General features: G+C 46.9%; 1 protein-coding gene across 1 annotated transcript; it reads right to left on the bottom strand.

Moving 5' to 3' along the window:
- Window positions 1-364: 364 nt before the first annotated feature.
- On the bottom strand, window positions 365-21,784 carry TNFSF11 (TNF superfamily member 11; the record flags this gene model as incomplete). The annotated part of the gene is made up of 5 exons (XM_081328032.1): window positions 365-893; window positions 2,542-2,643; window positions 2,732-2,780; window positions 10,936-11,103; window positions 21,557-21,784. 5 exons carry the CDS (start codon window positions 21,782-21,784, stop codon window positions 472-474), a joined length of 969 nt encoding a protein of 322 aa, XP_081184158.1. The 3' UTR covers window positions 365-471.
- Window positions 21,785-26,721: the final 4,937 nt, after the last annotated feature.

Below are 26,721 nucleotides of genomic sequence, written 5' to 3'. Positions count from 1 at the left end.
AGGTAGTCCTTGACTTACGCCAATTTATTTAGCGAAGCTAAAACGGCACTTTTCACTTTTAAAAGGGCGCTTTTAAGAAAGCAACCGATGAGCCAAATTTTGATCACGTGCTCAGAATTCAGAGGCTTGGCAACTGGCATGTACTTATGACGGTTGCGGTGTCCCGTGATCCCCTGTGGCGACCTTCTGACAACGGGGAAGTCAGATTCGCTTACCAACCGCAATATTGACTTAACAACTGCAGCGATTTATTTAACCACTCTGGCAAGAACGGTCGTAAAATGGGGCCAAGCTCAATGAACAACTGTCTCGCTTAGCAATTGGAAATTTTGGGCTCAGTCGCGGTCATAAGTCAAGGACTACCTGTAGGCAGCTGGACCCCGCAAGCTGTAACTCCATCCTCCAGTAATCTAACCCAGCTGAATAAATACCACTTTCCCCTCCCCCCATTTTTTCAAAATAAAATCAAATTCAATCGATATCTCTTATTTTAAAAGCTCCGAAATAAGTTCCTTCCGGAGAATGGTCCAGCAAGGAAGGATAGGAGACCTGGATGCTCACGACCTCTCCCGCCTTCAGTTTGAAGAAACCTCCGACATTCACCGAGAAGAAATGAAATTCGGAGTCCCCGGACCAATTCTTAGTGCTTCCGCCTTTCATCAGAACCACGGAGTTTCGCCTCTTGGCGTCCGTTTTGATCAGGTAGACCATCAGCTGCAGCATCTGTCCGGTCAGGTTCCCCAACGTTTCGTGGTGCCTGAAGCAGACGTTGGCGTATAGGTAGTAAAAGCCATCGTGATTGGCTATGAGCCGGCCGTCGCTGAACGTCATATTCAGCACGTTGGCCCAGCCTTTGTCGTGATGCCAACACGTCAGGTTGACTTTCCCGGTGCCTAAGATGAAAAATTAAAAAAAAAATGAATAAAAATGTTGGCTTCCTATTTGGGGATGACAAATAATTCTCACTTAGTGACTAGTTTGATGGATCCGTCAGAATACAGCTGGAAGGGACCTTGGAGGTCTTCAAGCAGGAAACCCTATACCATTCCAGACAAGGGATGCAGAAAAATTCAACAATTCTCAAGAACCAGGAGGAGGAGGAGGATTGTGGGGTCCTTGGTGCTCACTGAGCTTGGAAGAAGAAGAAGAAGAAGAAGAAGAAGAAGAAGAAGAAGAAGAAGAAGAAGAAGAAGAAGAAGAAGAAGAAGAAGAAGAAGAAGAAGAAGAAGAAGAAGAAGAAGAAGAAGAAGAAGAAGAAGAAGAAGAAGAAGAAGAAGAAGAAGAAGAAGAAGAAGAAGAAGAAGAAGAAGAAGAAGAAGAAGAAGAAGAAAGGAGGAGGAGAAGAAGAAGAAGAAAAAGAGGAGGAGGAGGAGGAAGAAAAGAAGAAGAAGGAGGAGGAGGAAGAGGAAGAGGAGGAGGAGGAGGAGGAGTCCCTTCTTAAAAGCCTCCAGTGATGGAGCACCCACAACCTCTGGAGGCAAGCTATTCAGAATAACAGAATAACAAGAGCTGGAAGGGACCTTGGAGGCCTTCTAGTCCAGCCCCCTGCTCAAGCAGGAACCCTGTACCATCTCAGACAAGGGGCTGTCCAGTCCCTGCTTAAACACCTCCAGTGATGGAGAAACCACTTCCGTTCCACTGGTTAACTGTCCTCACTGTCAGGAAGTTTCTCCTTAGTTCTCATGCCTGGCTGAGAAATTCTGGGAGTTGAAGTCCATGAGTCATAAAAGGGCCGAGTTTGAAGACCTCTGGTATAGGGTCTTCTTCCTGAGCAGGGGGTTGGACTAGAAGATCTCCAAGGTCCCTTCCAACTCTATTCTATTCTATTCTATTCTATTCTATTCTATTCTATTCTATTCTATTCTATTCTATTCTATTCTATTCTATTCTATTATTCTATTCTATTCTATTCTATTCTATTCTATTCTATTATTCTATTCTATTCTATTCTATTCTAATTCTATTCTATTAATTCTTCATTCTATTCTATTCTATTTTATTCTACTCTACTCTGCTATTCTATTCTACTCTACTCTACTATATTATTCTATTCTATATTCTATTCTATTCTATTCTATTCTATTCTATTCTATTCTATTCTATTCTATTCTATTCTATTCTATTAATTCATCATTCTATTCTATTCTATTCTATTCTATTCTATTCTATTCTATTCTATTCTATTCTATTCTGCTTCTATTCTACTCTACTATATTCTCCTTCTGTTCTCTTCTATTCTATTCTAATTCTATTCTATTCTATATTCTATTCTATTCATTCTTCATTCTATTCTATTCTATTCTATTCTATTCTATTCATTCTTCATTCTATTCTATTCTATTCTATTCTATTCTATTCTATTCTAAGAAGTATAGCGAATGGTATACACCAAGTATAATTCTTTAAAAATATAATCATTGGAATTTAAATATATCTATGTAGTTGCCCATTTCAGACATCACTGGCGGTAAATCAGCCAAGTTTCTTGCTTCTCATTCCAAGTTGTATGGTAACATGGTAAACATTTGAAAATGAACTTACCAGTCGGAATATTGTGGCCATCAATTATAAGGTGGGCAAATGGTGCTTTCTCAGGTTTACTTTTCTTAGGTAAATCTGAACTGGGTGAAGCTCCCATGGTGGCTGTTAGGGGTGGAAAAACCCATCATATTAAAATCAGCTCTGAAATCTTCCTTAATGCAAAAGTTCCTAACAAGAAAGTAACACTTACATTTCTCCAATCGTGACTGGTCTTTTCCCGCACTCAGACGTTGGACTTCCTAAAAAGGAAAAAAAATGCATTTAATGCTGTAGAGTTGGATTGTAGCTAAACCTGTTGCAGTCCAGGGGAGATAAGATCTGCTTTCCAGATGGTTTGGGCTACAATTGTAGGAGAAGCATTGGAAGAATCTGGGGGTGGAGTCAAAAGAGGGATTAGCCTAGAATCTCTAGATAGTCACAAGCAAAGCCAGTCCAATTCCCTAGAATTTTGTGGATTCTTCTTTAACTACAAGCAGCTATTAACTGTGAGTTTGCAAGGTTCCTGTGTATAGTTATGAGTAGCAAGAAATCAGTTTAATTGTACCTGACCTTTTGTGCCCAACAATTCCCATAAAATCATAACACCAGTTTCAGTGCTGGGAACTGAGGTCCCAAACATCTGGAAAGACAAAGTTGCATAATTATGGCTCTCCAGTGGCACTAGTTAATGGCAAAAGTATTGTTACTAAATTCATGATTTTTGAACTCACAAGGTTTTCTTTATCTTTCCACGGGACTTCATGTGCCTCTGCAGTTTTGAGCAGCTATGAGGCGTAAAATGCTTACGAGGAAACTTATGTCAAAATCACCTCCCTCCACTTGCAGCACAAGCAGAAATCCATCTGACTTTTCCTACCCAGAGTTTAGAAGTTGCCTTTCCCAAAAGTGCACAGCACCGAATTTTGCAAAACAGCTTAGCAGAGATCTACCCAGGATAGCCAAGAACCACACATTCATGGGTCAAACCACTTGTGGTTTCAAAACATTATAAACCCACAGTTGTGGTGATGTCATGATATTGGATGGGATCAGCGAGTCCAAACAAGACCATCATTGGCTTCTCCATCACTCCTGGAGCAGGGAAGACATTCAAATAGAATAGAATGACAGAGTTGGAAGGAACCGTGGAGGTCATCTAGTCCAACCCCCTGCTCAGACAAGAAAGCCTATACCATTTCAGACAAATGGCTGTCCAGTCTCTTCTTAAAAACTTCCAGTATTGGAGCATTCAAAACTTCTGGAGGCAGGTTGTTCTACTAATTAATTGTTCTCACTGTCAGGAAATTCATCCTTAGTTCCAGGTTGCTTCTCTCCTTGATGAGTTTCCATCTGTTGCTTCTTGTCCTGCCTTCAGGCGCTTTGGAGAATAGCTTGACTGCCTCTTCTTCTTTGGGGCAGCCCTCAAATATTGAAAGACTGCTATCATGTCAACCCCTTGTCCTTCTCTTCATTAAACTAGACATACCCAATTCCAGCAACTGCTCTTTATATGTTTTAGCCTCCAGTCCCCTGATCATCTTTGTTGCTCTTCACTGCGCTCTTTCCAGAGTCTCAACCTCTTTTTTTACATGGTGACTCCAATCGAATGACCGATCCCTCAGGATCTAGAATCTAATGAATGAAGGGTATCAATTCCTAGAAGAGAACTTCTCAGAGAAAGAATGACAATTTGGGGGAGTGAGATGAAAGACACAGTCTTGAGCAATCTTCCAAGTACGTGTGGGTGTGCAGTTTTTAATCCCTTAGCATCTAACCCTCACCTAAACCAGAGAGGATGGTGGGAACCAATGATGAGCTGAATGCTAAGAAGAAGATCAAAAATCGTTATCTTGCAGGAAATCGAATGTTTTCTAGCTCTGTCAGTCAGGAAGGAAACGGCACAGAAAGCATCAAATCTTTTAAAACTTTCACTAGCAAGGCACGGAAAATGGCCCAATGAATCGAAAAGGAGGTACAAAAAATAAATGCCTGCAATACAGGATGAGGATGAAAACATATGGTCACAAAATAAACTCATTATCAAGGTGCCTGCAAAATCCCTACAATAAAGAACTTCCAATCGTTTGGATGTTCCTCAAGTCCTCCATGGTTCCATTGTTGTTGTTGTTGTTGTTATTAGCTGGGAAGTCGTGTCCGACTAATCGCGACCCCATGGACAATGTTCCTCCAGGCCTTCCTGTCCTCTACCATCTTCTGGAGTCCATTTAGGCTCACGCCTACTGCTTCAGTGACTCCATCCAGCCACCTCATTCTCTGTCGTCCCTTCTTCTATTGCCCTCAACCTTTCCCAGCATGAGGCTCTTCTCCAGTGAGTCCTTCCTTCTCATCAGGTGGCCAAAGTATTTGAGTTTTAGCTTCAGGATCTGGCCTTCTAAAGAGCAGTCAGGGTTGATCTCCTCTAGGACTGACCGGTTTGATCGCCTTGCAGTCCGAGGGACTCGCAGGAGTCTTCTCCAGCACCAGAGTTCAAAGGCCTCAATTCTTTGGTGCTCAGCCTTTCTTATGGTCCAACTTTCACTGCCATACATTGCAACTGGGAAGACCATAGCCTTGACTATACGCACTTTTGTTGCCAGGGTGATGTCTCTGCTTTTTAGTGTGCTGTCTAGGTTTCCCATGGCTTTCCTCCCGAGGAGCAAGCGTCTCTTAATTTCTTGGCTGCAGTCCCCATCTGCGGTGATCTTGGAGCCCAGGAAAATAAAATCTGTCACTACCTCCATTTCTTCCCCATCTGTTTGCCAGGAATTGAGAGGGCCGGATGCCATGATCTTGGTTTTCCATACATTCAGTTAATCCTCAGCTTTGGGATTCTTTAATTCACAACCCATCACCATGATTTTACTTCGGCGTTTAAGGTTTTTCTCTCTTTAAGGCAAGTCTAGAGGTTAAATGCAGTGGTTCTCCTCCATCTTACACAGGTGTGCAAAAGAGGTGTATTTTTTTCAGCAGAGATTTCTTACTTCTGCATAGCAAGTTGCTGGCTATCTGCCTTCTTTTTTCTAAGCAGTCGGGAATATGGAATTTCGAATCCCCTTCTTGGCATCTGATCACTCCAAAGGCAAAGTCGAAAAGGAAGGCTGAGATGAACTTCCTGTGAACCAACTAAAAAAAAATGGTTTGCACGGGTTCTACACACAAATACACTGTTTGAAATCTATGGAGCTTCTCAGTCCTCCAGGTCACAGTTGTCCCAAAGGTGCTTTTTCAAAAAGGCAACAGGACTTGGTTTTTCCTTGAAGATGTTTCGCTTCAGTTCCGAACTTGAAGAAGCCTCCTGGGCGAGAAGTGAAGCATCTTCGAGGAAAAAGAAAGAAAGAAAGAAAGAAAGAAAGAAAGAAAGAAAGAAAGAAAGAAAGAAAGAAAGAAAGAAAGAAAGAAAGAAAGAAAGAAAGAAAGAAAGAAAGAAAGAAAGAAAGAAAGAAAGAAAGAAAGAAAGAAAGAAAGAAAGAAAGAAAGAAAGAAAGAAAGAAAGAAAGAAAGAAAGAAAGATGTAGCTATTTTTACAGGCAGCTCTCCTTGAAATAATAATTTTCTATGCATTTTTCCCCTAACATATTTATAAAGGTATGTGTCTTTTTGTAACGAGATTAATATTACAAAATTCAGGAAAAGTTCAGGTTGCAAATAGGCTTTGGTGTCACATACCTACTTCACAACCTCACCTAAGCCATCAATGAAGGCCACGAGACCAGATATTCATGGTCTGATTCTATAAATACCACTCAAACTCCAACGTCAACCATCCCTCAGCGGTCTACGTAAATATCTCCTCACGAGAGGCCATCCTGAGGTTCAACGAGGTTTGTTTTGTCGTGAAGTGCAGAGGCAAGTCTCAGCCTGACCAAGCTCCCCCTCAGCCATCAGCTCCTGGGATGGCTGCCAAGGTGGATGGAAAATTGCTCCCTTGACTGACTGATGTCTCTGACGATGTCTCCTGACAAAGGGATGAATGTGGCTTGCGAAAGGCCGCCTAAGGCCTTGCAGGAAAAGTCACCAAGCCAGAAGGAAAGAAATACACCATTTTGTTGACACTGCGTGAATAAATTTGATAAGCTGGGGATTTTACTCCCCTTGGCCAAGAACCGAGAAGGAAACACTGTCAAGTCAGCTTTGAATGGAAAGAAAGACTCCTTGACGTGAGCAGAGAACTTAAGAGTCCACCTGGGTGGTTGCTGGTCTACATTTCACTGGAGTTGGCCAAGGCCTGGTGGCTCCACAAATCCGTTTAAGAACTGTCTACTAGCTTTGAACTGAGCATCTTCCGTTAACGCTCCAAGTTCCCCTGCTCCATTTAATTGCTTTTCCCTTCGTCCCCTCACTGTCACCGAGACTGCTTCTCCCAAATTGTTCTCCTTGTAGCTGAAATTCCCTAATCACACTGTAACTCTGCTCATTCCCATTCTATTGCTCTACATTCTGTTAAGGGAACCATCTATCTATCAAGTACAGGTGTCAACATTGTTGCAAATAAGACCAACTGCCCATCTGACGGAACACTTAACAAAATGACAGAGTTTGGAAGGGACCTTGGAGGTCTTCTAGTCCAACCCCCTGCTCAAGCAGGAGACCAGATACCATTCCAGACCAGTGGCTGTCCAGTCTCTTCTTAAAAGCCTCCAATGATGGAGCACCCACAACTTCTGGAGGCAAGACGTTCCTTTGATTGATTGTTCTAACTGTCAGGAAATTTCTCCTTAGTTCTAGATTGCTTCTCTCCTTGCCTGGTTTCCATCCGTTGCTTCTTGTCCTGCTTTCAGGTGCTTTGGAGAATAGCTTGACTCCCTCTTCTTTGGGGTAGCCCCTGAGATATTGGAACGCTGCTATCATGTCATGGTCCTTCTCTTCATTAAACTAGACATACCCAATTCCAGCAACTGTTCTTCATATGTTTTAGTCTCCAGTCCCCTAATCATCTTTGTTGCTCTTCTCTGCACTCTTTCCAGAATCTCGGCATCTTTTTGTATCCTGGCGACCAAAACTGGATGCATAATTCTAGGTCTGACCAAGGCATTATAAAGTGGCACTAACGCTTGATTTTGATGTTGATTCTATCCCTCTATTAATGCAACCTAGGATTGCACCGGCCTTTTTGGCTGCTGCCACTCACTTCGAAACAGGGCAACCCAAACAGGCTTGGATTTCCATAGCATAGCCCAGACATATTTTCCAATTATGCAGAAGTATCAGCATGCAGAAGACAACCACTCCCTCCCCATGGGACAGGCGCTCACAAAACCGAGAGAATATTTTCGAGAGAGGAGGGCTGACATGACCTACCACCAAAACAAGCATGGTTAATATATGTGTTTCTCTCCTCTCACTTATAAAGGCACCCCCCCTTAAAAAAAACCTAGCATGGTTCGTTCGATCCATTTGGAAGAGAGGTTATGCTTCCAGCCCAGAAATTCAATTCCACTGCCAGAGAACCATCAATAAATAAAATTTTATGTTGCAGAAAGTTTGACTACGTATGTTTTCTTCAGCAGAATCCTGGCAAGGATTTTATTTTTAAAAAAAAACAACAACAACTCTGAACTAGTTCAATTAAAAGCTCTTGCCAGATTTTTTCCCCCCTCTGTAGCAATAAAAAAAGGAAATAAACCGACAGATTCCCACACGGGGGTTTAGTACCCTGCCAAGACACCCTTAGATCAGATCATAATTAGATTTAAATAGAGCTAAGCAATCAGGGATGAGTAAGAGGCCAAATGCTCTAAAGATCTTTGAGTTGTTGGATTGCCTGCGCCATATTTGGGGCCGGTTTCTTGTGAATTCAGCACACCCTGGCCAGTTTTTCAGGATCTGCTGCGATCAAGGACAGTCAATGTCGAAAAAGACTAAACAAAGTTCTACAGGCAGGCTTGCAACGGTCCATTTTGTGACTGTGCGAAGTTACGACAACAGTGAAAAATGTTACTTACGACCACGTCTCACACTTACAGCCGTTGCAGCATCCCAGGTGATTTCATTCAGATGCTTGGCAACTTGTTCATACTTATGACGGTCGCAGCTTCCCGGGGTCATGTGACCCCCCTTTTGCGCCAATGGGGAAGCCAGATTCACTTAACAACCCCGTGTGACTAATTTTTACGACCGCAACGATTGACTTAGCAGCTGCGTGGGGAAAGCTCGTCAAGTGGGGCAAAACTCCCTGAACAAATTCCTCACTTAGCAACATCAATTCTGGGGTCCATTTCGGTTGTAAGCCGAGGACCAGCTGTGTTCGTCAGGATTAGTCCCTCCCAAATAAATCAAGATTTAGAAGGCTGTTGTTTTTAAACAACCCGCCGTTATGATCCTTCTCTCACCGAGGAAAGTAAATCAAGTGACCAACTTATAGAACGTCACCCTTGGGTTGAAATCAAAGTTTATTCCTGTTTATTTAGGTGTCACATTTATCCAGCTGCCTGAAATTAGCCGAGGTCTATCTGGTTTATCGCAACCAAGGGTTACGAATAAAAATTACACGAGAGTGAAAATTCCAAGCTAAAATTAAGGCGCGGCACCAAATATTGTGGGAGATCCGAAGGCCCTCTGGATAAGCCATGTTTTCAGCAACGTCTGGACGGCTAAAAGAATGGACTTGTATCCAGGTTGTCCTTGACATCTGACCACAGTTGAACCCAACATTTCTCGGTGTTAAGCGAGACAGTTGTTAAATGAGTTTTGCCCTGCTTTACAACCTCCTTTCACGCAGTTGTGAAGGGAATCGCTCCAGTTGTTATCAATTAGTAACCCAGTTCTTAACCCAGTTGTTAATCCCCATGGATTTTTGCTTGTCAGAAGGGTTAAGCTTAGGGACACAGTAACCATCATAAATATGAGTCACCAAGAGTCCAAATTTTGATCACAGGACCGCAACGGTCGTTAAATGTGAAAAACGGCCAAAAGTCACATTTCCTAACATTTAACCCCGAGGCTGTTAAAAGGAATCAGAATCCGAATAGCTGGAAGGGACCTTGGAGGTCTTCCAGTCCAGGAAATTAAAGATGTCTCTCTGCCTTATCTTCATTGGGAATAGATTGCCTTTTTGGAAGGAAGACAACAGTTGAGTTGCCCTTCTTCCTGTAACCTCACTGTGTTCTTCTCAAGAAAACGTCATTAGGAACCTGGTGAGAATCACGCCTGAAACAGGATGCTCTTGGTTAGGGGCCGATGCCAAGTTTCCTTCTGCCAAATCTGGTCAGATTGTTTCTAAAATGAAGAAGCTGGTTTGGAACGCTGAGGTGTGAAACTTTGGATCTGGGGCAAGTTGAGAGAACCTGTGGGGAACCACTCCTTTCAAGCAATCCTGTCTTGAAATCTTCCCAACTGTATGATGTTCTTGTTGTAGTGGATCAAGGGACCTCTACGTAGTTCTTAGTTCATAGTTCAAGGAAACTGTGCAGACTTTTCTTAATGACAGTATTAACAGGAACAGAGTTGGAAGGGACCTTGGAGGTCTTCCAGTCCAACCCCTTGGTCCCGCAGGAGACCTGTACCATTTCAGACAAATTGTTGTCCAATCTCTTCTTAAAAGACTCCAGTGATGGAGCACCCACAGCTTCTGGAGGCAAGTCGTTCCATTGATTCAATCAATCGGAATAAAGCTGGAATGGACCTTGGAGGTATTCTAGTCCAACCCCTTGGTCCCGCAGGAGACCTGTACCATATCAGACAAACGGTTGTCCAGTCTCTTCTTAAAAGCCTCTAGTAATGAAGCACCCACAACTTCTGGAGGCAAGTTGCTCCAGTTTACAACCGTCATGTAGAATGTATGGAGTGCTTTTTCTTTAACACAGACATGTCAAACACAAGGCCCAGGGGCCGGATGCGGCCCGCAAAGTGGTTTCATGCAGCCCGCGAAGCCATCCTGGAAACAGTGAGGGAACGGCCCCCACTGCCTTGGCCCTGGCCCAGAGACCCTCCTTCCGCCAGAGACCCTCAGATCTGTCCCACTCCTGCCCGGGCCCCCATAGGCACCCTTGATGCGAACGATGTAGAGCTGGCCACGTCCACCCAGTAGGCCATACGCACTCTAGCCACGCCCACCCAGTAGGCCATGCCCACCTTGGCCATATCCACCCGGCCCCCTGAGGGTAACCGCAATGCTGATGCGGCCCTCAATGAAATTGAGTTTGACACCCCTGCTTTAACACAAAATCTTGGGCCTCTCACCATGCTATCTACCATCCACATGAAACTTTAGGACAGGAGTCTTCCAACTTGGCCCTCTTATGACTTGTGGACTTCAACTCCCAGAATTCCTCAGCCAGGCATGCGTACCTGGCTGAGGAATTCTGGGAGTTGAAGTCCACAAGTCATCAAAGGGCCAAGTTGGAAGACCCCTGGTCTAATGTAACCCTGAAACTTTCATAAACTTCCAACCTTGTTGCGTCCCTGGAGTAGACTGACCTTTTGCATTACTCTCTGAAAAGCCTGCTTCATCCTTCGACACGATTCGGACAGCAGCCTTGATTCTTGGTTGTCCAAGGTGGTTTCCGTCAGATCTACATTCCCCTGAAGTCTCAGGAAGGATCGTAAACAGTTAGTATCCTCTTCAGACATTCGGTGAGGGTCCATCTGGAACAAATTATTCAAAAACAGCTCAGTGCTTTCAAGTCATACTTGTCGAACCCCCAAAGACCCAGACAGACACTAGCCTAGGACAAAACAAGACCTCAAATCTCTCTTTCAGAGTTATTAACCATGAATAGGTGTAAGAGAAGAAGCAGCAGAAGTTGGGGTGGCGCTAAAAGAGGGATCAGCCTAGAATCTCAACATAGCTGCAAGTGATCTAACTGCTCTTGAGAGCCATTGACTCTTATCTAACTCCAGCCAGGTGCTAACCATTAATTGAGAAGATTCCTGTACTTAGGCTGTTTATAAATAAAACATAATTGGACCTTCATTGTTACCTGGTTTTTCCTGCCTGACAATCAGTGGCTGTTAACAGTGCTAGCTCCAAATTTGTCTCTTTCAAACATCTAAAGAGAGACGAACCCTGGATTTGTACCAGCGCTACGTTTCTAACAGATCAATTCTGGTTCCAGATAACCAGGATTAAAAAAGACCAGGGCACCATCCTACCTGAAACCATCTAATTCTAATTTGTTTCTTTTTCGTTCACTAGGGAGACAAGATTTAAGCGCGCTAGTGCTTCTTACGTCTGAGGAAGGTACCATGTGAAGGAACAGAGTCTGGGAGGAATTTCAAGTTTGATTTTGCTGGCCGATCTCTGGTAAGATTTGGGTCAGAAGCAAGAGTGGTGCAAAGCTTTAGGTAGATGGCTTTGTTGGTTGAATGACTGCATTTATAGCTTGCAGGAACAGAGGGAGGAATGGGTGGAAGGAGGGAAGAAGGAAGGGAGGAAGGAAGGAAAGAAAGAAAAGGAATGGGAAGGAAGGAAGGAAGGAAGGAAGGAAGGAAGGAAGGAAGGAAGGAAGGAAGGAAGGAAGGAAGGAAGGAAGGAAGGAAGGAAAAGGAATGGGAGGGAGGGAAGATGGAAGGAAGGAAAAGGAATAGGAGGGAGGGAGGGAGGGAGGGAGGGAGGGAGGGAGGAAGGAAGGAAGGAAGGAAGGAAGGAAGGAAGGAAGGAAGGAAAAGGAATGGGAGGGACGAAAGGATGGATGGAAGCAAGGAAAAGGAATGGGAGGGAGGGAGGGAGGAAGGAAGGATAAAGACAGAGGAGAAAGGAAGAAAGGAGGAATAAAGAACAGAGGAGAAGAAAAGAAGGAAGGAAAAGGAATGGGAGGGAGGGAGGGAGGGAGGGAGGGAGGGAGGAAGGAAGGAAGGAAGGAAGGAAGGAAGGAAGGAAGGAAGGAAAGGAATAAGGAAGATTGTCCCCCCCCTTTTTGCTTACGTGATAGAATGAGGAGGATGAGAAGGAAAAAGGAAGCCATGATGAAAAGACAGAATAACAGCACAACCAAGTTGGAAGGGACCTTGGAGGTCATCTAGTCCAACCCCCTACTCGGGCAGGAAACCCTATACCGTTTCGGGCAAATGGCTGTCCAGTCTCTTCTTAAAAACCTCCAGTGTTGGAGCATTCACAGCTTCTGGAGGCAAAGCTGTTCCACTGTTTCATTGTCCTCACTGTTAGGAAGTTTCTCCTCAGTTCTAGGTTGCTTCTCTCCTTGACTAGTTTCCATCCGTTGCTTCTTCTCCTGCCTTCTGGCGCTTTGGAGAAGACCTTGACAACCCCCCCCCTTTCTTTGGGGCAGCCCCTGAGATATTAAAGGAGAGCTATAGCTGTGGGGTTCTGGCTTGCAGTGGCCAAATCAAGCCACGGATTACAAGCCATTGTTAGAAAAAGAAAGGTTAAGAAAATGGTGACCGGACATGCAGAATTTCAACAGGGCCTAAAGCAGGGGTAGGCAACCTCGGCTCTTTTATGACTCATGGACTTCAACTCCCAGAATTCCTGAGCCAGCTTGGCTGGCTCAGGAATTCTGGGAGTTGAAGTCCATGAGTCATAAAAGAGCCGAGGTTGCCTACCCCGGGTCTAAAGCAATAAATAGGTCGCTTCTAAGACCATATATTTATAAAGAAAGAAAGACATTCCCTTTCTCGGTTCTGCTTCAACACACTTACCCCTCTGTTAACTGCATTCTCATCCCCTCAAAGAAATGGGGATGGGGGTGGGGTGGGGGCGGAGTTGAAAGGAAAGAGAAAATATAAAAGCGAGGAGATTTTGGGCAAAGCGTGTCACACAACGTCTTGGAAAATCCTGGAGAATCTTTTCAAGGCATCCCTATTTTCCGGGGCCAAAATTCCAGTCTGCGCCACCCGCCAGAAGCAAAGCTTGGCTCCATGTTAAGAGGAGAGAGATTGGTAGGAAGAGTTGGGGGGGGGAGGGAAGGAAGCTTACAGAATAATGGAATAACGGAGTTGGAAGGGACCTTGGAGGTCTTCTAGTCCAGCCCCCTGTTCGAGCAGAAGACCCTGTCGCATTTTCGACAAATGGTTGTCCAATCTCTTCTGCAAAACCTCCCGCGTTGGAGCACCCACAACTTCTGGAGACAAGCTGCTGCCCTGGTCGATTGTTCTTACTGTCAGGAACCTTAATTCCAGGTTGTTTCTCTCCTTGATTAGTTTCCATCCATTGTTTCTCGTCTTGCCTTCTGGTGCTTTGGAAATTAAGTTGACACCCCCCCCCCCTCTTCTTTGTGTTGTTGTTGTTAGTTGCGAAGTCGTGTCCGACCCATCGCGACCCTATAGACAATGTTCCTCCAGGCTTTCCTGTCCTCTGCCATCTTCTGGAGTCCATTTAAGCTCACGCTTCCTGCTTCAGTGACTCCATCCAGCCACCTCATTCTCTGTCGTCCCCTTCTTCTATTGCCCTTAAACTTTCCCAGCATTAGGCTCTTCTCCAGTGAGTCCTTCCTTCTCATTAGGTGGCCAAAGTATTTGAGTTTTAGCTTCAGGATCTGGCCTTCTAAAGAGCAGTCAGGGTTGATCTCCTCTAGGACTGACCGGTTTGATCGCCTTGCAGTCCAAGGGACTCGGAGTCTTCTCCAGCACCAGAGTTCAAAGGCCTCAATTCTTTTTCTTCTTCTTTGTGGCAGCCCCTCAAATATAGGAACGCTGCTATGACGTCACCCGCCTAGTCCTTCTTTCCATAATCTCCAAGTTTCATTTTCTCCACACCGTTAAGTGATCACAATCACATTTCCAATTCAATATTCAATATTTATTACCTGGCTATCTCCTGCAGAGAGTTAAAAGTTACCAGATTGGTAGGTTATCTGAAGTCAAATTTAAGCCATATTATGGGCTGCCATGTTATAGAAGGAAGACCGGTGAGATGATTAGGGTTACGTAGATGTATTTCTTAGCGCCTAAATTGCCTCTCTGAAACTGCAGACAAACCAAAGGAAACTGGAAAGACATGGAGGAAATTATCCAACGTTTCGAAAAAGAACGAACTGAAATGTGGCTGATTTTTTTTTTAAGTCCAGCAAGAAATATCTGGCTTCTTCACACAACTTTCCAAGAAGTGAGACGGCTGTGGTCAAACCCAAGCCCACAAGTATACTTGCTTTTGTCTAGAGAGTTTCTCAGTGAAGTTGAATCCAGCAAAAAGTTCAAAATTCAAAATGGAAGAGCGTACTTTTGCCGGATGCAATGGATATGGATCGTCCCATGGGATTTTCCGTTTAAATATTGTTAGTATTCAAAGAATCCAGCAGATGGAAGCACATTCAGGGGTAGGCCACCTTGGCTCTTTGATGACTCGTGGACTTCAACTCCCAGAATTCCACAGCTGGCTCGGGAATTCTGGGAGTTGAAGTCCACGAGTCATCAAAGAGCCAAGGTTGCCTACCCCTGAGGGGCACCTGTCTGATCTCAGCAAGCCCTAACCAAGATGAGGCTTGGTTTGTAGTTGAGTGGAGGACAACCAGGAAACCTGAAGGGTGAAAACCTGGTTCTTCAGTGCCATCACCACTATAAATGAATCCATCCACCTGGCTTCTGGACATTGTCTTCTTCTTTTTCCTCCCACCTTTCCCAACAGAAGAACAAGAGTTGGAAGCCGCCTTGGAGATCTTCTAATCCAACCCCTTGCTCAAGCAGGAGACCCTACACCATTCCAGACAAGTGGTTGTCCAATCTCTTCTCAAAAAACCTCCAGTGATGGAGCACACACAACTTCTGAAGGCAAGTCATTCCACCTGGTTAATTTTTCTCACTGTCAGGAGATTTCTCCTCAGTTCTAAGTTGTTTCTCTCCTTGATTAGTTTCCATCCTTTGCTTCTTGTCCTGCCTTCTGGTGCTTTGGACAGTAGGGTTGACACCACACACACACCCTTAGATATTGAAAGACTGGTAGCTAGATTGGCCATAACAGTTAACGCAGGAAGCAGATGTCTCCTACGTGAGTGAGATTTGTCCATCTAGATCACCAGTTCATAGTCTTGAGAGGTGAAGGACAGAAGGTCAACCTCTGGATCCCCCAATGAGCCTCAGGAATCAATCAATGATATCAGGATGCCACAGGAAGGGACCCCCACATGACTGACATGCTGGACTAGGAATGGGGAGACTCAGGTCGAGTCCACCCTCAGTCACAGAAGCTCACGAGATGTCCTTGGGCCAATCACTCTTTCCCAGCCCACCCTATTTTACAGGGATGGTTGTGGAGTAATATTGGGAGGAAGGCATGCCATACCCACCATCTTGAGCAACTGGAAGAAAGCTAAACAAATGACTAGATGCCAACCCTTCTTGTTGACTTGTGTGTTGCACGCTTTAAAGGGTGGAAGGAAAAGAGAAAGCACTGGGGAGGTAAGACTTTCCCACTCCACCCTTCATTTGGAAAAACAAAGCCAGACCAGTTGAAGCAATTGTTGACACTCAACGGGGGCTGCACAGTTTTCACCCTTGGTTGGGTTAATAACAACTATGCTCAGACTGACAGGCTGCTTGGGTTAGATTTGCTCCTTTAATTCTAGAGTTGAGTTGAGTTGGGACTCTAAGAAAGAGGGCAGAGAAGAGCAACAAAGAGGATCAGGGGACTGGAGGCTAAAACATACAAGGAACAGTTGCAAGAATTGGGAATGTCTAGTTTAATGAGGCCTTTGAACTATGGTGCTGGAGAAGACTCCTGCAAGTCCCTTGGACTGCAAGGCGATCAAACCGGTCAGTCCTAGAGGAGATCAACCCTGACTGCTCATTAGAAAGCCAGATCCTGAAGCTGAAACTCAAATACTTTGGCCACCTAAGGAGAAGGAAGGACTCACTGGAGAAGAGTCTAATGCTGGGAAAGATGGAGGGCAATAGAAGAAGGGGACGACAGAGAATGAGGTGGCCGGATGGAGTCACTTGAAGCAGTAGGCGTGAGCCTAAATGGACTCCAGAAGATGGTAGAGGACAGGAAGGCCTGGAGGAACGTTGTCCGTGGGGTTACGATGGGTCGGACACGACTTCGCAGCTAACAACAACAGTTTAATGAAGAGAAGGATCAGGGGGGACACGATAGCCAATGTTCCAATATCTCAGGGGCCGCCCCAAAGAAGAGGGAGTCAAGCTGTTCTCCAAAGCACCTGAAGGTGAATGGATACCATCACCTTCATCATCGCTAAAATGATTTTTCCCACTTCTTAAATAGGCCTCTTTCTCTTTCCTGCTTCCTGTTTTTCCCTAGACAGGCAGGAATCAAAGCTAGGCCCAGGCAAACCATGTGCTCCTTCCCACATAGACTACTTGCTCCTTGGTCCCAAGGCTGGAGATGTTTAGCTGATGCCCTTCAAGCATGCTTTATCTTGGCAACGCTACCCTTCAATTACTCTTCTCCTCCTCTGATGATCGCCCAAAGCTGACTTCCACTGCAAGAATCTCTGCTTCTTACTTTCATCGGGGAAAGTAAAAAAAGACGCAGCTGGATGCCGCACGTTAACGCATCAACCAGATTCAGCCCCCCCCCTTTTTTTTCTTTCAGTTCCTCGTTTTGAGGAGATGGGTCAACCAGGTCTGTACAAAATACCCTGCATTTAGCCCTGCCATAAATACACCGAACGGAACTATGTTCGGTTTTTTTTTAATGCTAGCATAGTAAAAAGAGTAGATTTTTTTTGGGGGGGTAGGGGGAAGAACAGTGTAAAATAATGCAAAATGAAATAAATCCTCTTCTCTTGGGGAGGGGGAGAAGCAAGAGAATTTTGAAGAGTGTTTTTTTATTATCATTTAGGCACACAGATGGCATTTAAACATTGCATTTCCCCCCCTCCCCCAGATTAATTTTAAACTCAAAAATGGTCACTTGGGTAGAATCTTTTACATGCTCTGGTGCTATTTTATCGTGCCAGGAGAGAAAATCCTAATCAGAATAACAGAGCACTGAAGGGACCTTGGGGGTCTGCAACAAACAAATGCTTGCCTAACCAAGAAAATCTTCTTTTCTTCCTCAAAAAATATCTGAAAAAGAGAAACCTAACATGAGAACAGCTTTCTCCAGCAGGTGTGTGTGTGGGGGGGAAAACCCCAGCAGAAATCAACTTTCAACTTCCTTTTAAGGTTTGGGGGTTTTTTGTTTGAAAAGGAAAGCTGAAAAGGCAAGAAACAGGGTAATTTCCAAGGAAAAAAAAAGCAGGGCCTTTTTGTAACCCCAAATCTAAACCGCACTAGAGATTCCTCACCCCCCCGCCTCAATTTTATCTCCCCAGAAATTCAAATCTAGCGTATATTGTATATTGCGTTGCCCACACTAAAAGCCCTCTTCGTTTGCTAGTATGGGGCCTGCTTTTTCCCAAAAAGAGAGATTAAGGCATTTCTCAAATCCCCCGACAAAGAAAAGAAACATTATTTTATCCTTTCGCCAAATTTAGGGGGAGGAGAAAAAAAAAACTTTGAACAGAGGCCAGTCCTAACAAGTTAGCCATTTCCCCCAGCGAACGTATCTCTCTCTGCAAATCACATCTTCTGTTCTTCAATAAATCAACCCAAACGTTGGACGCAAGGATAAATTTGTCCACTTCTCAGGGTGGGGATGAGCAGGCTGCAAAAAAAAAAGTCTTTGAAAAGCCAGGAAAATACAAAAATATGAGAAGTGGGCTTTCGGTCACTTGGGGAGCGATGTGTGAATAACTAAGTATGAGGTATCTCAACCACACTGGACAAGCTTGTTGGAGTTAGTGATGACAATCCTTGGCTTGGCAGCCCTGCCCAGAATGAGATCTTGGCTCGGGTGGGAAGAATTCCCACCCACCCCCCATCTTTAAAATCCCAGGGGTGTGTGTGTGTGTCTGTGTGGCTTTGCTTCTCAGAACTCCCACAGCTTTGGCTTGCCATCCAGAACTGCCGTTTAACGTGCAGTCAGCTCTTTTTGCCTCCCTAAACAAGCGTGAAGTTAGCCAGGGTTCCTCACCCTGCCGGGTGCCTTGAAATACCCGAGGCTAAACTTTCTAATCGAGATGTAAAACTGATCTGCCTTAAAGAGAGAGCGAGAGGAAGAGATTGGGGGTGAAGGAGAGGGAGAGGGAGGGAGGGGCAGAGCGAGAGGAAAGGAGGGGGCTAGAGGGAGAGGAACAGAGGGGAGGGAGGGAGGGAGAGGGGAAGAGGGAGGGAGGGGCAGAGCGAGAGGGAGGAAGGGGGAGAGGAAGAGAGGGAGGGAAAGAGGGAGAGGGGAAGGGAGAGAGGGAGAGAGGGAGGAGTAGAATAAGGGGGAGGAAGGGGACAGGATGGAGAGGGAGAGGGAGGGAAAGATTGAGGGTGAGGGAGAGGGAGGGGCAGAGCGAGAGGGAGGAAGGGGGAAAGGGAGAGAGGGAGAGGGAGAGGGGAAGGGAGAGAGGGAGAGAGGGAGTAGAGCAAGGGGGAGGAAGGGGACAGGAAGGAGAGGGAGAGGGAGGGAAAGATTGAGGGTGAGGGAGAGGGAGGGAGGGGCAGAGCGAGAGGGAGGAAGGGGGAGAGGGAGAGAGGGAGAGGGGAAGGGAGAGAAGGATTGAGGGAGTAGAGCAAGGGGGAGGAAGGGGACAGGAAGGAGAGGGAGAGGGAGGGAAAGATTGAGGGTGAGGGAGAGGGAGGGAGGGGCAGAGCGAGAGGGAGGAAGGGGGAGAGGGAGAGAGGAAGGGGGAGAGGGAGGAGTAGAGCAAGGGGGAGGAAGGGGACAGGAAGTAGAGGGAGGGAAGGAAAGATTGAGGGTGAGGGAGAGGGAGGGAGGGGCAGAGCGAGAGGGAGGAAGGGGGAGAGGGAGAGAGGGAGTAGAGCAAGGGGGAGGAAGGGGACAGGAAGGAGAGGGAGGGAAAGATTGAGGGTGAGGGAGAGGGAGAGGGAGGGAGAGGCAGAGCGAGAGGAAAGGAGGGGGCTAGAGGGAGAGGGACAGGGGGGAGGGATGGAGAGGGGAAGAGAGAGGAAGAGGGAGGGAGGGGGAGAGGAAGAGAGGGAGGGGAAGAGGGAGAGGGGAAGGGAGAGGAAGGAGAGGGAGAGGGCAGGAGGGAGAGGGGAAGAGAGGGAGGGGTAGAGCAAGAGGGAGGGAGGGGAGAGGAAGAGAGGGAGAAGGTAAGGGAGGGGGGAGGGAGAGGGAGAAAGGGAGGGGGAGGAGGAAGACGCGGTAGTCTACCTTCTTAACTCTGCCTGGTGAAAATATCCCCCCTTTCACCTTGATTTCAAGCAGAGTAGGAAACGTTCACGCTTCACAAATCCGGTCAATATCAACACCCAGTTGGCCAAGACCCCCCCCCAAGAAAATCCCCAGCCCAGTCACCCCGCTGTCGCAGGCACACCTCAGCAACTGGAGCAGGGGGCCCGATTCATTGCGCCCAGGCCTGCAACTTCATCCAGTCTGAACTTCAACATTTGTCCCTTTCCAATTTCTTCCTAACTTGAGGGGTGGGGAGGGGGGGCAGTTTACTAAACTTAGCTGGCTCTGGCTCTAGCTTTCCGCAGGGGGGAGGAGGGGGTGTGTGCCTGCCCCTCGAGATCATGTTGGCATCCGAAAGAAAGCAGCCAAGGTGAAGGAAGCATCGCCAGGGAATCCCGCACCAACTTCGCCAAACTAGTAGTAACTCTCGTTCACCTCGTTCATTGGTTCCCCCATCGGTCTCTTTAACACGCGCCGTCCGAGAATGACCCCAGCAGGCACTCCCGGGGCAACCCTAAGGACACCCCGCCGTGGCTGGTGGGTCGGGAGCAAACGGGGGGGACCCTGAAAGAATCAGGAAGCAACAACCGCCTGGCCCAAATTGCAGAGCAGCAAGCTGGCCCCAAACAGACGCGAACTTTTTGCGAGCCGAGGGAAGAACTTCGCCAAGCGAGACGCGAACTCTTTGCAAGCCCGAGGAAAGAACTTCGCAAAAAACGGAGGCGAAACCCGCACGCCCAGAAAAGAACTTCTCCAAACGAGACGCGGACTCTTTGCAAAGCCCAAGGAAAGAACTTCACGAAACAGAGGCGAAACCCGCACGCCAGGAAAAGAACTTCTCCAAACGAGACGCGAACTCTTTGCAAGCCCGAGGAAAGAACTTCGCAAAAAAAAAAAAAACAGAGGCGAAACCCGCACGCCAAGAAAAGAACTTCTCCAAACGAGACGCGGACTCTTTGCAAAGCCCAAGGAAAGAACTTCACGAAACAGAGGCGAAACCCGCACGCCAAGAAAAGAACTTCTCCAAACGAGACGCGAACTCTTTGCAAGCCCAAGGAAAGAACTTCGCAAAAAAAACAGAGGCGAAACCCGCACGCCAAGAAAAGAACTTCTTTCTCCAAACGAGACGCGAACTCTTTGCAAGCCCGAGGAAAGAACTTCGCAAAAAACGGAGGCGAAACCCGCACGCCCAGAAAAGAACTTCTCCAAACGAGACGCGGACTCTTTGCAAAGCCCAAGGAAAGAACTTCACGAAACAGAGGCGAAACCCGCACGCCAGGAAAAGAACTTCTCCAAACGAGACGCGAACTCTTTGCAAGCCCGAGGAAAGAACTTCGCAAAAAAAAAACGGAGGCGAAACCCGCACGCCAAGAAAAGAACTTCTCCAAACGAGACGCGAACTCTTTGCAAGCCCGAGGAAAGAACTTCGCAAAAAAAAAAACAGAGGCGAAACCCGCACGCCAAGAAAAGAACTTCTCCAAACGAGACGCGGACTCTTTGCAAAGCCCAAGGAAAGAACTTCACGAAACAGAGGCGAAACCCGCACGCCAGGAAAAGAACTTCTCCAAACGAGACGCGAACTCTTTGCAAGCCCAAGGAAAGAACTTCGCAAAAAAAACAGAGGCGAAACCCGCATGCCAAGAAAAGAACTTCTTTCTCCAAACGAGACGCGAACTCTTTGCAAAGCCCGAGGAAAGAACTTGGCAAAGCCAGAGGCGGAAACCCGCCCGCGGCAAGGCAAGAACTCTCGGCGAAACGAGAGGAGGCGAAGTTGGCGAGCCCAGCGGACGGTTTCGTTCGACCTGAGTTTTAACAGACCTGGGCAGGGGGGCGGAGGGGAGCAAATCTCCCCGATGAGACCCACCGAGGGACACGCAAAGGGATGGAGACCCCCACCCACCCCAAGCCCGCCCGGGTGCCCACCTCGACGGGGACGCGCGAGGGGGGGGGATCCCTCACCTGCGCCTTGAAGTAGAGGAAGAGCGCCAGGCTGCAGATCACCTGGCCGAGCCCCAGCAGGACCAAGGCGGCCAGGAGGGCCCGGGAGGCGGAGGGCGAGTGGGACGGGGCGGGCGGGACCCCGGCCGGCGACGAGGAGGGCGACGGAGGAGAGCCGCCCTCGGCGCCGGCGCCCAGCTCCTCGGCGCCGCGCAAGTACTTGGAGTAGTCTCGGCTGGCGCGCCGCATCTCCGAGCGCTGCCGCGGACCCGCTGCGCTGCCCCGGCTGAGCCGCCGCCGCGTCCCGCCCGGCCCTTTATCAGCTCGGGGGGGCCCGGCCCGCCCGACTCCGCCTCCCCCGGGCGCCGCCCGCCGAGCTGCCGGCCCGGCCCGGCGAAGGCTGCGCTGCGCTGCGCTTTGGCCCCGGCTGCCCTGCGCTCTTGCGCTGCGCTCTTGCGCCGGGGGGGAGGGGGGCGGAGAGGGAGGAGGAGGAGGAGGGCGGCGGGCGGAGGCGCCCCCGGGCGCAGTTCGTGCAGCGCAGGGAGACAGCCCAGCCCCCTCCCCCCCACTCCGCCCCCCCTCCTCCTCCTCCTCCTCCTCCGGGCAGCGATGTAGTTGGGGAAAGGGTCCGGAGAAGATCAAAGCCAACCGAGGGGAAAGAGCGATTAAGGTCGAAAAAAAGATAACGGAAGGGAAAGGCGGAGGAAAAGAAGAAAGAAAAGAAGAAGCAGAAGAAGGAAAGGAAAGGAAAGGAAAGGAAAGGAAAGGAAAGGGAGATAGAAAAAAGGAAAGGAAAGAAGGAAAGGAAAGGAAAGGAAAGGAAAGGGAGATAGAAAAAAGGAAAGGAAAGAAGGAAAGGAAAGGAAAGGAAAGAGAACAGAGGAGGAAGGAAGGAGGAATAAAGAACAGGAGAAGAAGGAAGGAGGGGAGGGAGAGAGGGAAAAGAACAGGGGAAAGGAAGGAGGAATAAAGAACAGAGTAGAAGAGAAGAAGGAAGGAAAGAAAAAAAGAGAGGGAAAGGAAGGGTAAAGAACAAAGGAGAGAGGAAGGAAGGAGGAGTAAGGAAGAGGAGAAGGAGGGAGGGAGGGAAAAGAACAGAGGAGAAAGGAAGGAAGAATAAAGAATAGAGTAGAAGAGAAAGAAAGAAAGAAAGAAAGAAAGAAAGAAAAAGAAAGAAAGAAAGAAAGAAGGAAGAGAAAGAGAGAGAGGGAGGGAGGGTAAAGAACAAAGGAGGAAGGAAGGAGGAATAAAGAACAGTAGAAGAGAAGAAGGAAGGAAGGAAGGAAGGAAGGAAGGAGAAGAGGAGAAGAAGGGAGGGAGGGAGGGAAAAGAACAGAGGAGAAAGGAAGGAAGAATAGAGTAGAAGAGAAAGAAAGAAAGAAAGAGGGAGGGAAGGAGGGAGGGAGGGTAAAGAACAAAGGAGGAAGGAAGGAGGAATAAAGAATAGAGTAGAAGAGAAGGAAGGAAGGAAGGAAGGAAGGAAGGAAGGAAGGAAGGAAGGAAGGAAGGAAGGAAGGAAGGAAGTTCCAACTTTCTCCCATACAGTTACAAATACAAAATGTCTTTGGATGTAAAATTCAGTAACGCCCAACATTTCTATAATCATAAATATTTCTACAACCCCCCCCCCAACCCCAAACCTAACTTAGCATTTCTTTCTGTTTCTAGCCAAAGTTGGTTTCCTTGGGTGGAAAGGTTAGTGACTTAATTACATTTTTAGAATTCAAAAATTCACAAGGAGGAATCCAGAATCGGGGCAGAAAGGTGCACGATGCCACCAATGGATTTTTGCACATCCTTCCTCTGTGGCCATATCTGCTTCGGTCTGCCTGTCCTAGGTGAAAATCACCCTCCAGAGGGTTGGGAAGAAAGAAGAGGCAGTGTAAAACCTGAAGCTTATAGAAACATAAAACGATTCCGAGTTTGGAAGAGAAATAGATCTAAGTGACTTTCAGAGCCAAAAAAAAAAAATCCAAATAGCCCAAAAAACCAGAAATTTCACCCTGTTACAAAGCCATTTATTCTGTCAAAAATAGTTGAACGATGCTACCTTCAGCCTAAAAGCATTTACGAGCCTTTTTCTTTTCAGCAGACATTCCCCTGCCCTTGGAAACCCCTATAGCTTTGAATAAAAAGTGTCTTTTTTATTTTTATTTTTATTTTTATTTTGTTTTCAGAGGCAAAACCAACCGTTTACTTTTACCGGCAGTAAAAGTAAGAAGGAATATGGACAATAAATAGAACGTCGAAATAGAGACTTGGCGTCTCCAAGAGGGCAACATTCACGGTGTTGATTCTTAAAAAAAACATTGTCGCTGTTGGTTGTGATCTTAAAACGAAGCTAATTTTTCAGGTTTGTGAGTCACCTCGGTGGCGTTGAATGAATACCGTCGACCTGATGTGGGAGATACATTGGGCGGTAAATGTAAAGTTATGCTATTCTGCATTTTTTTTATCCTTCCTCTTTGTAGCTGCATTTATTCATCTACTTACTGGTACACAAGGTTTAAAGGCTGCCCTCCAGTGTGCCAATCCTGAGTGGCACAGAGTTGCCCGATATATACTTAGGATTTAAAAAATGATATAGTTAATTTTGAGGGTGGAGGTTCGTTCTTTGAGCTTGTGGGCTGGTTTCCGAAGGTTTCATTACCGGGCATGGTGACCTCTTCGGCGGAGTTTGGGGGACGATGTCAGTGTCCGTGTTCTTCTCTTTATAAGGGCTTCAGGTGTGGATGTGTCGAGTGAGGGTCTTGTGATGGGTCCTGGGGTGTGTCATCAGTGAGTCTTGGGATGGGTGTCGTGATGGGGAAGTTACATCAGGTCAGGGTCATTGAGAGGCGAACGGCTGGTGGGAGTGGGGGATTGCGCGGGATGGTTGAGAGTCAGTCCTGCCTCTGGTGGGCTGTGGGGCTGATTTGGATTCTGAAGGATTCATAGGCTGGTTCTGACCTGACCTGATATAACCACCCCATCACAAGACCCAGTGGTGGGATTCAGCCAGTTTGCACCACTTCGGCAGAACCAGTAGCCAATTTTTTGTTGCCCAGCAGGCCCAGAATGGAGTTCCGGAAGTGGCATCCACCCAGAGAACCGGTTGTTGACCTATTTGAATCCCACCACTCTTTCCTTCCTTCCTTCCTTCCTTCCTTCCTTCCTTCCTTCCTTCCTTCCTTCCTTCCTTCCTTCCTTCCTTCCTTCCTGTGGTGGGATTCAGCCGGTTCGCACCACTTCGGCAGAACCGATAGCCAACTTTTTGTTGCTCAAGCCCAGAATCGACTTCCGGAAGCGGCCTCCACCCAGAGAACCGGTTGTCCCCCTATTTGAATCCCACCCACCGCTGACAAGACCCATTACAAGCCTCTCACTGAGGCTCACACCTGGCCCATCACAAGACCCATCACAAGACCCTCCCTTGACACTCTCACACCGGAGGCCCTTACAAACAGAAGGACACACCCACACTGACATCGTTCCCTAAATTCGGCTGAAGAGGTTACCTAGCCTGGTATCAAAACGTTCAGGAACCAACCCACAAGCTCGGAGAACACAGCTTCACCCTCATCCTACACCTGAGCTCCAGATATTTGCCATTGTAGTTATTTGGGCTTTCCAAATTGAGTTAGCCCTGATCTTTCCTGCCTGACAGGCACCAAGTCTTCTAGAGAAATATAGTGATAAAGCAATTGGCTAATGTTTGCCAATATTTTTTCAACTTCCTGGTCTAGCCTATAACCTTAAAAGTGCCAGGTGATTTTTTTTTCCCCAGTCTGGGCGCTGGGGAAACATAGCTTCCAAACATACGTGTCTCCCAACGGTAGGGCAGTTGGTCCTAAACTGAAGGGCAAGCTACAGTACTTCTGTGTATGTTTTACTCAGAGGCAAAGCTCACTTGGTTGACCCACTATGACTTTGCTATAAGGGTGACCAAGTCAACACGGAAAGAAGTGAGCGTTAACTGGACCCGTCACAGATTTGCAAAAAACAATGTTTTAAGTAAGCACCGTTGTTACTGCATTGTATTTTCTACCTCTCCTTATACTGCCGATGGCACAATCCCAAAACAACAGAACAGAATAACAGAGTGGGAGGGAACCTTTGACGGTCCTCTAGTCCAACCCCCTATCCAGGCAGGAAACCCTATATCATTTCAGACAGACGGCTGTCCAATCTCTTCTTAAAAACCTCCAGTGATGAATCACCACAATTTCTGGAGGCAAGTCGTTCCACTGGTTAATTGTCCTCACTGTCAGGAAGTTTCTCCTTAGTTCCAGGTTGCTTCTCTTGTCTTGCCTTCGGGTGCTTTGGAGAATAGCTTGACCCCCTCTTCTTTGAAAATAATAATAATAAGGTTGGAAGGGACCTTGGAGGTCATCTAGTCCAACCCCCTGCACAGGCAGTAAAACCCTATACCAGGGGTCAGCAACCTGAAACAGTGAAAGAGCCACTCGGAAGAAGAAGAAGAAGAAGAAGAAGAAAGAAGAAGAAAAGGAGAAGAAAAGGAGAAGGAGGAGGAGGAGGAGGAGGAGAAGAAGAAGAAGAAGAAGAAGAAGAAGAAGAAGAAGAAGAAGAAGAAGAAGAAGAAGAAGAAGAAGAAGAAGAATCGAGAGTTTCCTGAAAACAGCCAGATTTTCATCCTCTTTGGTAGGCAAGGAGAGACTCTTCCAGTTCGGGTTACAAACCAGTAACCACAAACGAAACCTCAAAAAAGCGCAATCCTTTTTACAAGGGGAAAACGGCTGGCTATGATGTATAGTTAAAGTCCACTTTTTCCCCACAGGGCATTCAGTACAACCACTGATGACAACAGCAAACTCCAGGTGGGTTTCCCGTTGTGTAAACTCACAGTGTGTAGAACAGCTTGCTACCGTTTTTGGATTGCTGCAAAAACAAAGCTAAGGGGACTCTTTGTCCTTTCTCTCCTAGATGACAGGAAATGCTTCAGCAAAATCACCCAGACCAGAAAAGAATATTATTTTCCAATCCATCTGACTGGTTTATCTCTAAGAACATCCTGTATATCCTGAGAGAAATGGGCAGTTTAGGGCAGGGCTTTTCCACCAGTGGTACGGGTACCACCTGTGGTACATGGGCACCTGGCAGGTGGTACGCGGCCATCCTAGAAGTGGTAGCGGGGGAGGGGAATGAGCTGAACCAGTGGCAGCACCGCACAAGCCTGAGCGAGAGAC

Source organism: Vipera berus (assembly GCF_964194415.1).
Source record: "Vipera berus genome assembly, chromosome: 4".
Lineage (NCBI taxonomy): Eukaryota > Metazoa > Chordata > Lepidosauria > Squamata > Viperidae > Vipera > Vipera berus.
Note: the sequence above shows the minus strand (reverse complement) of the source record. Positions and strands in the feature narration are given on the sequence as shown.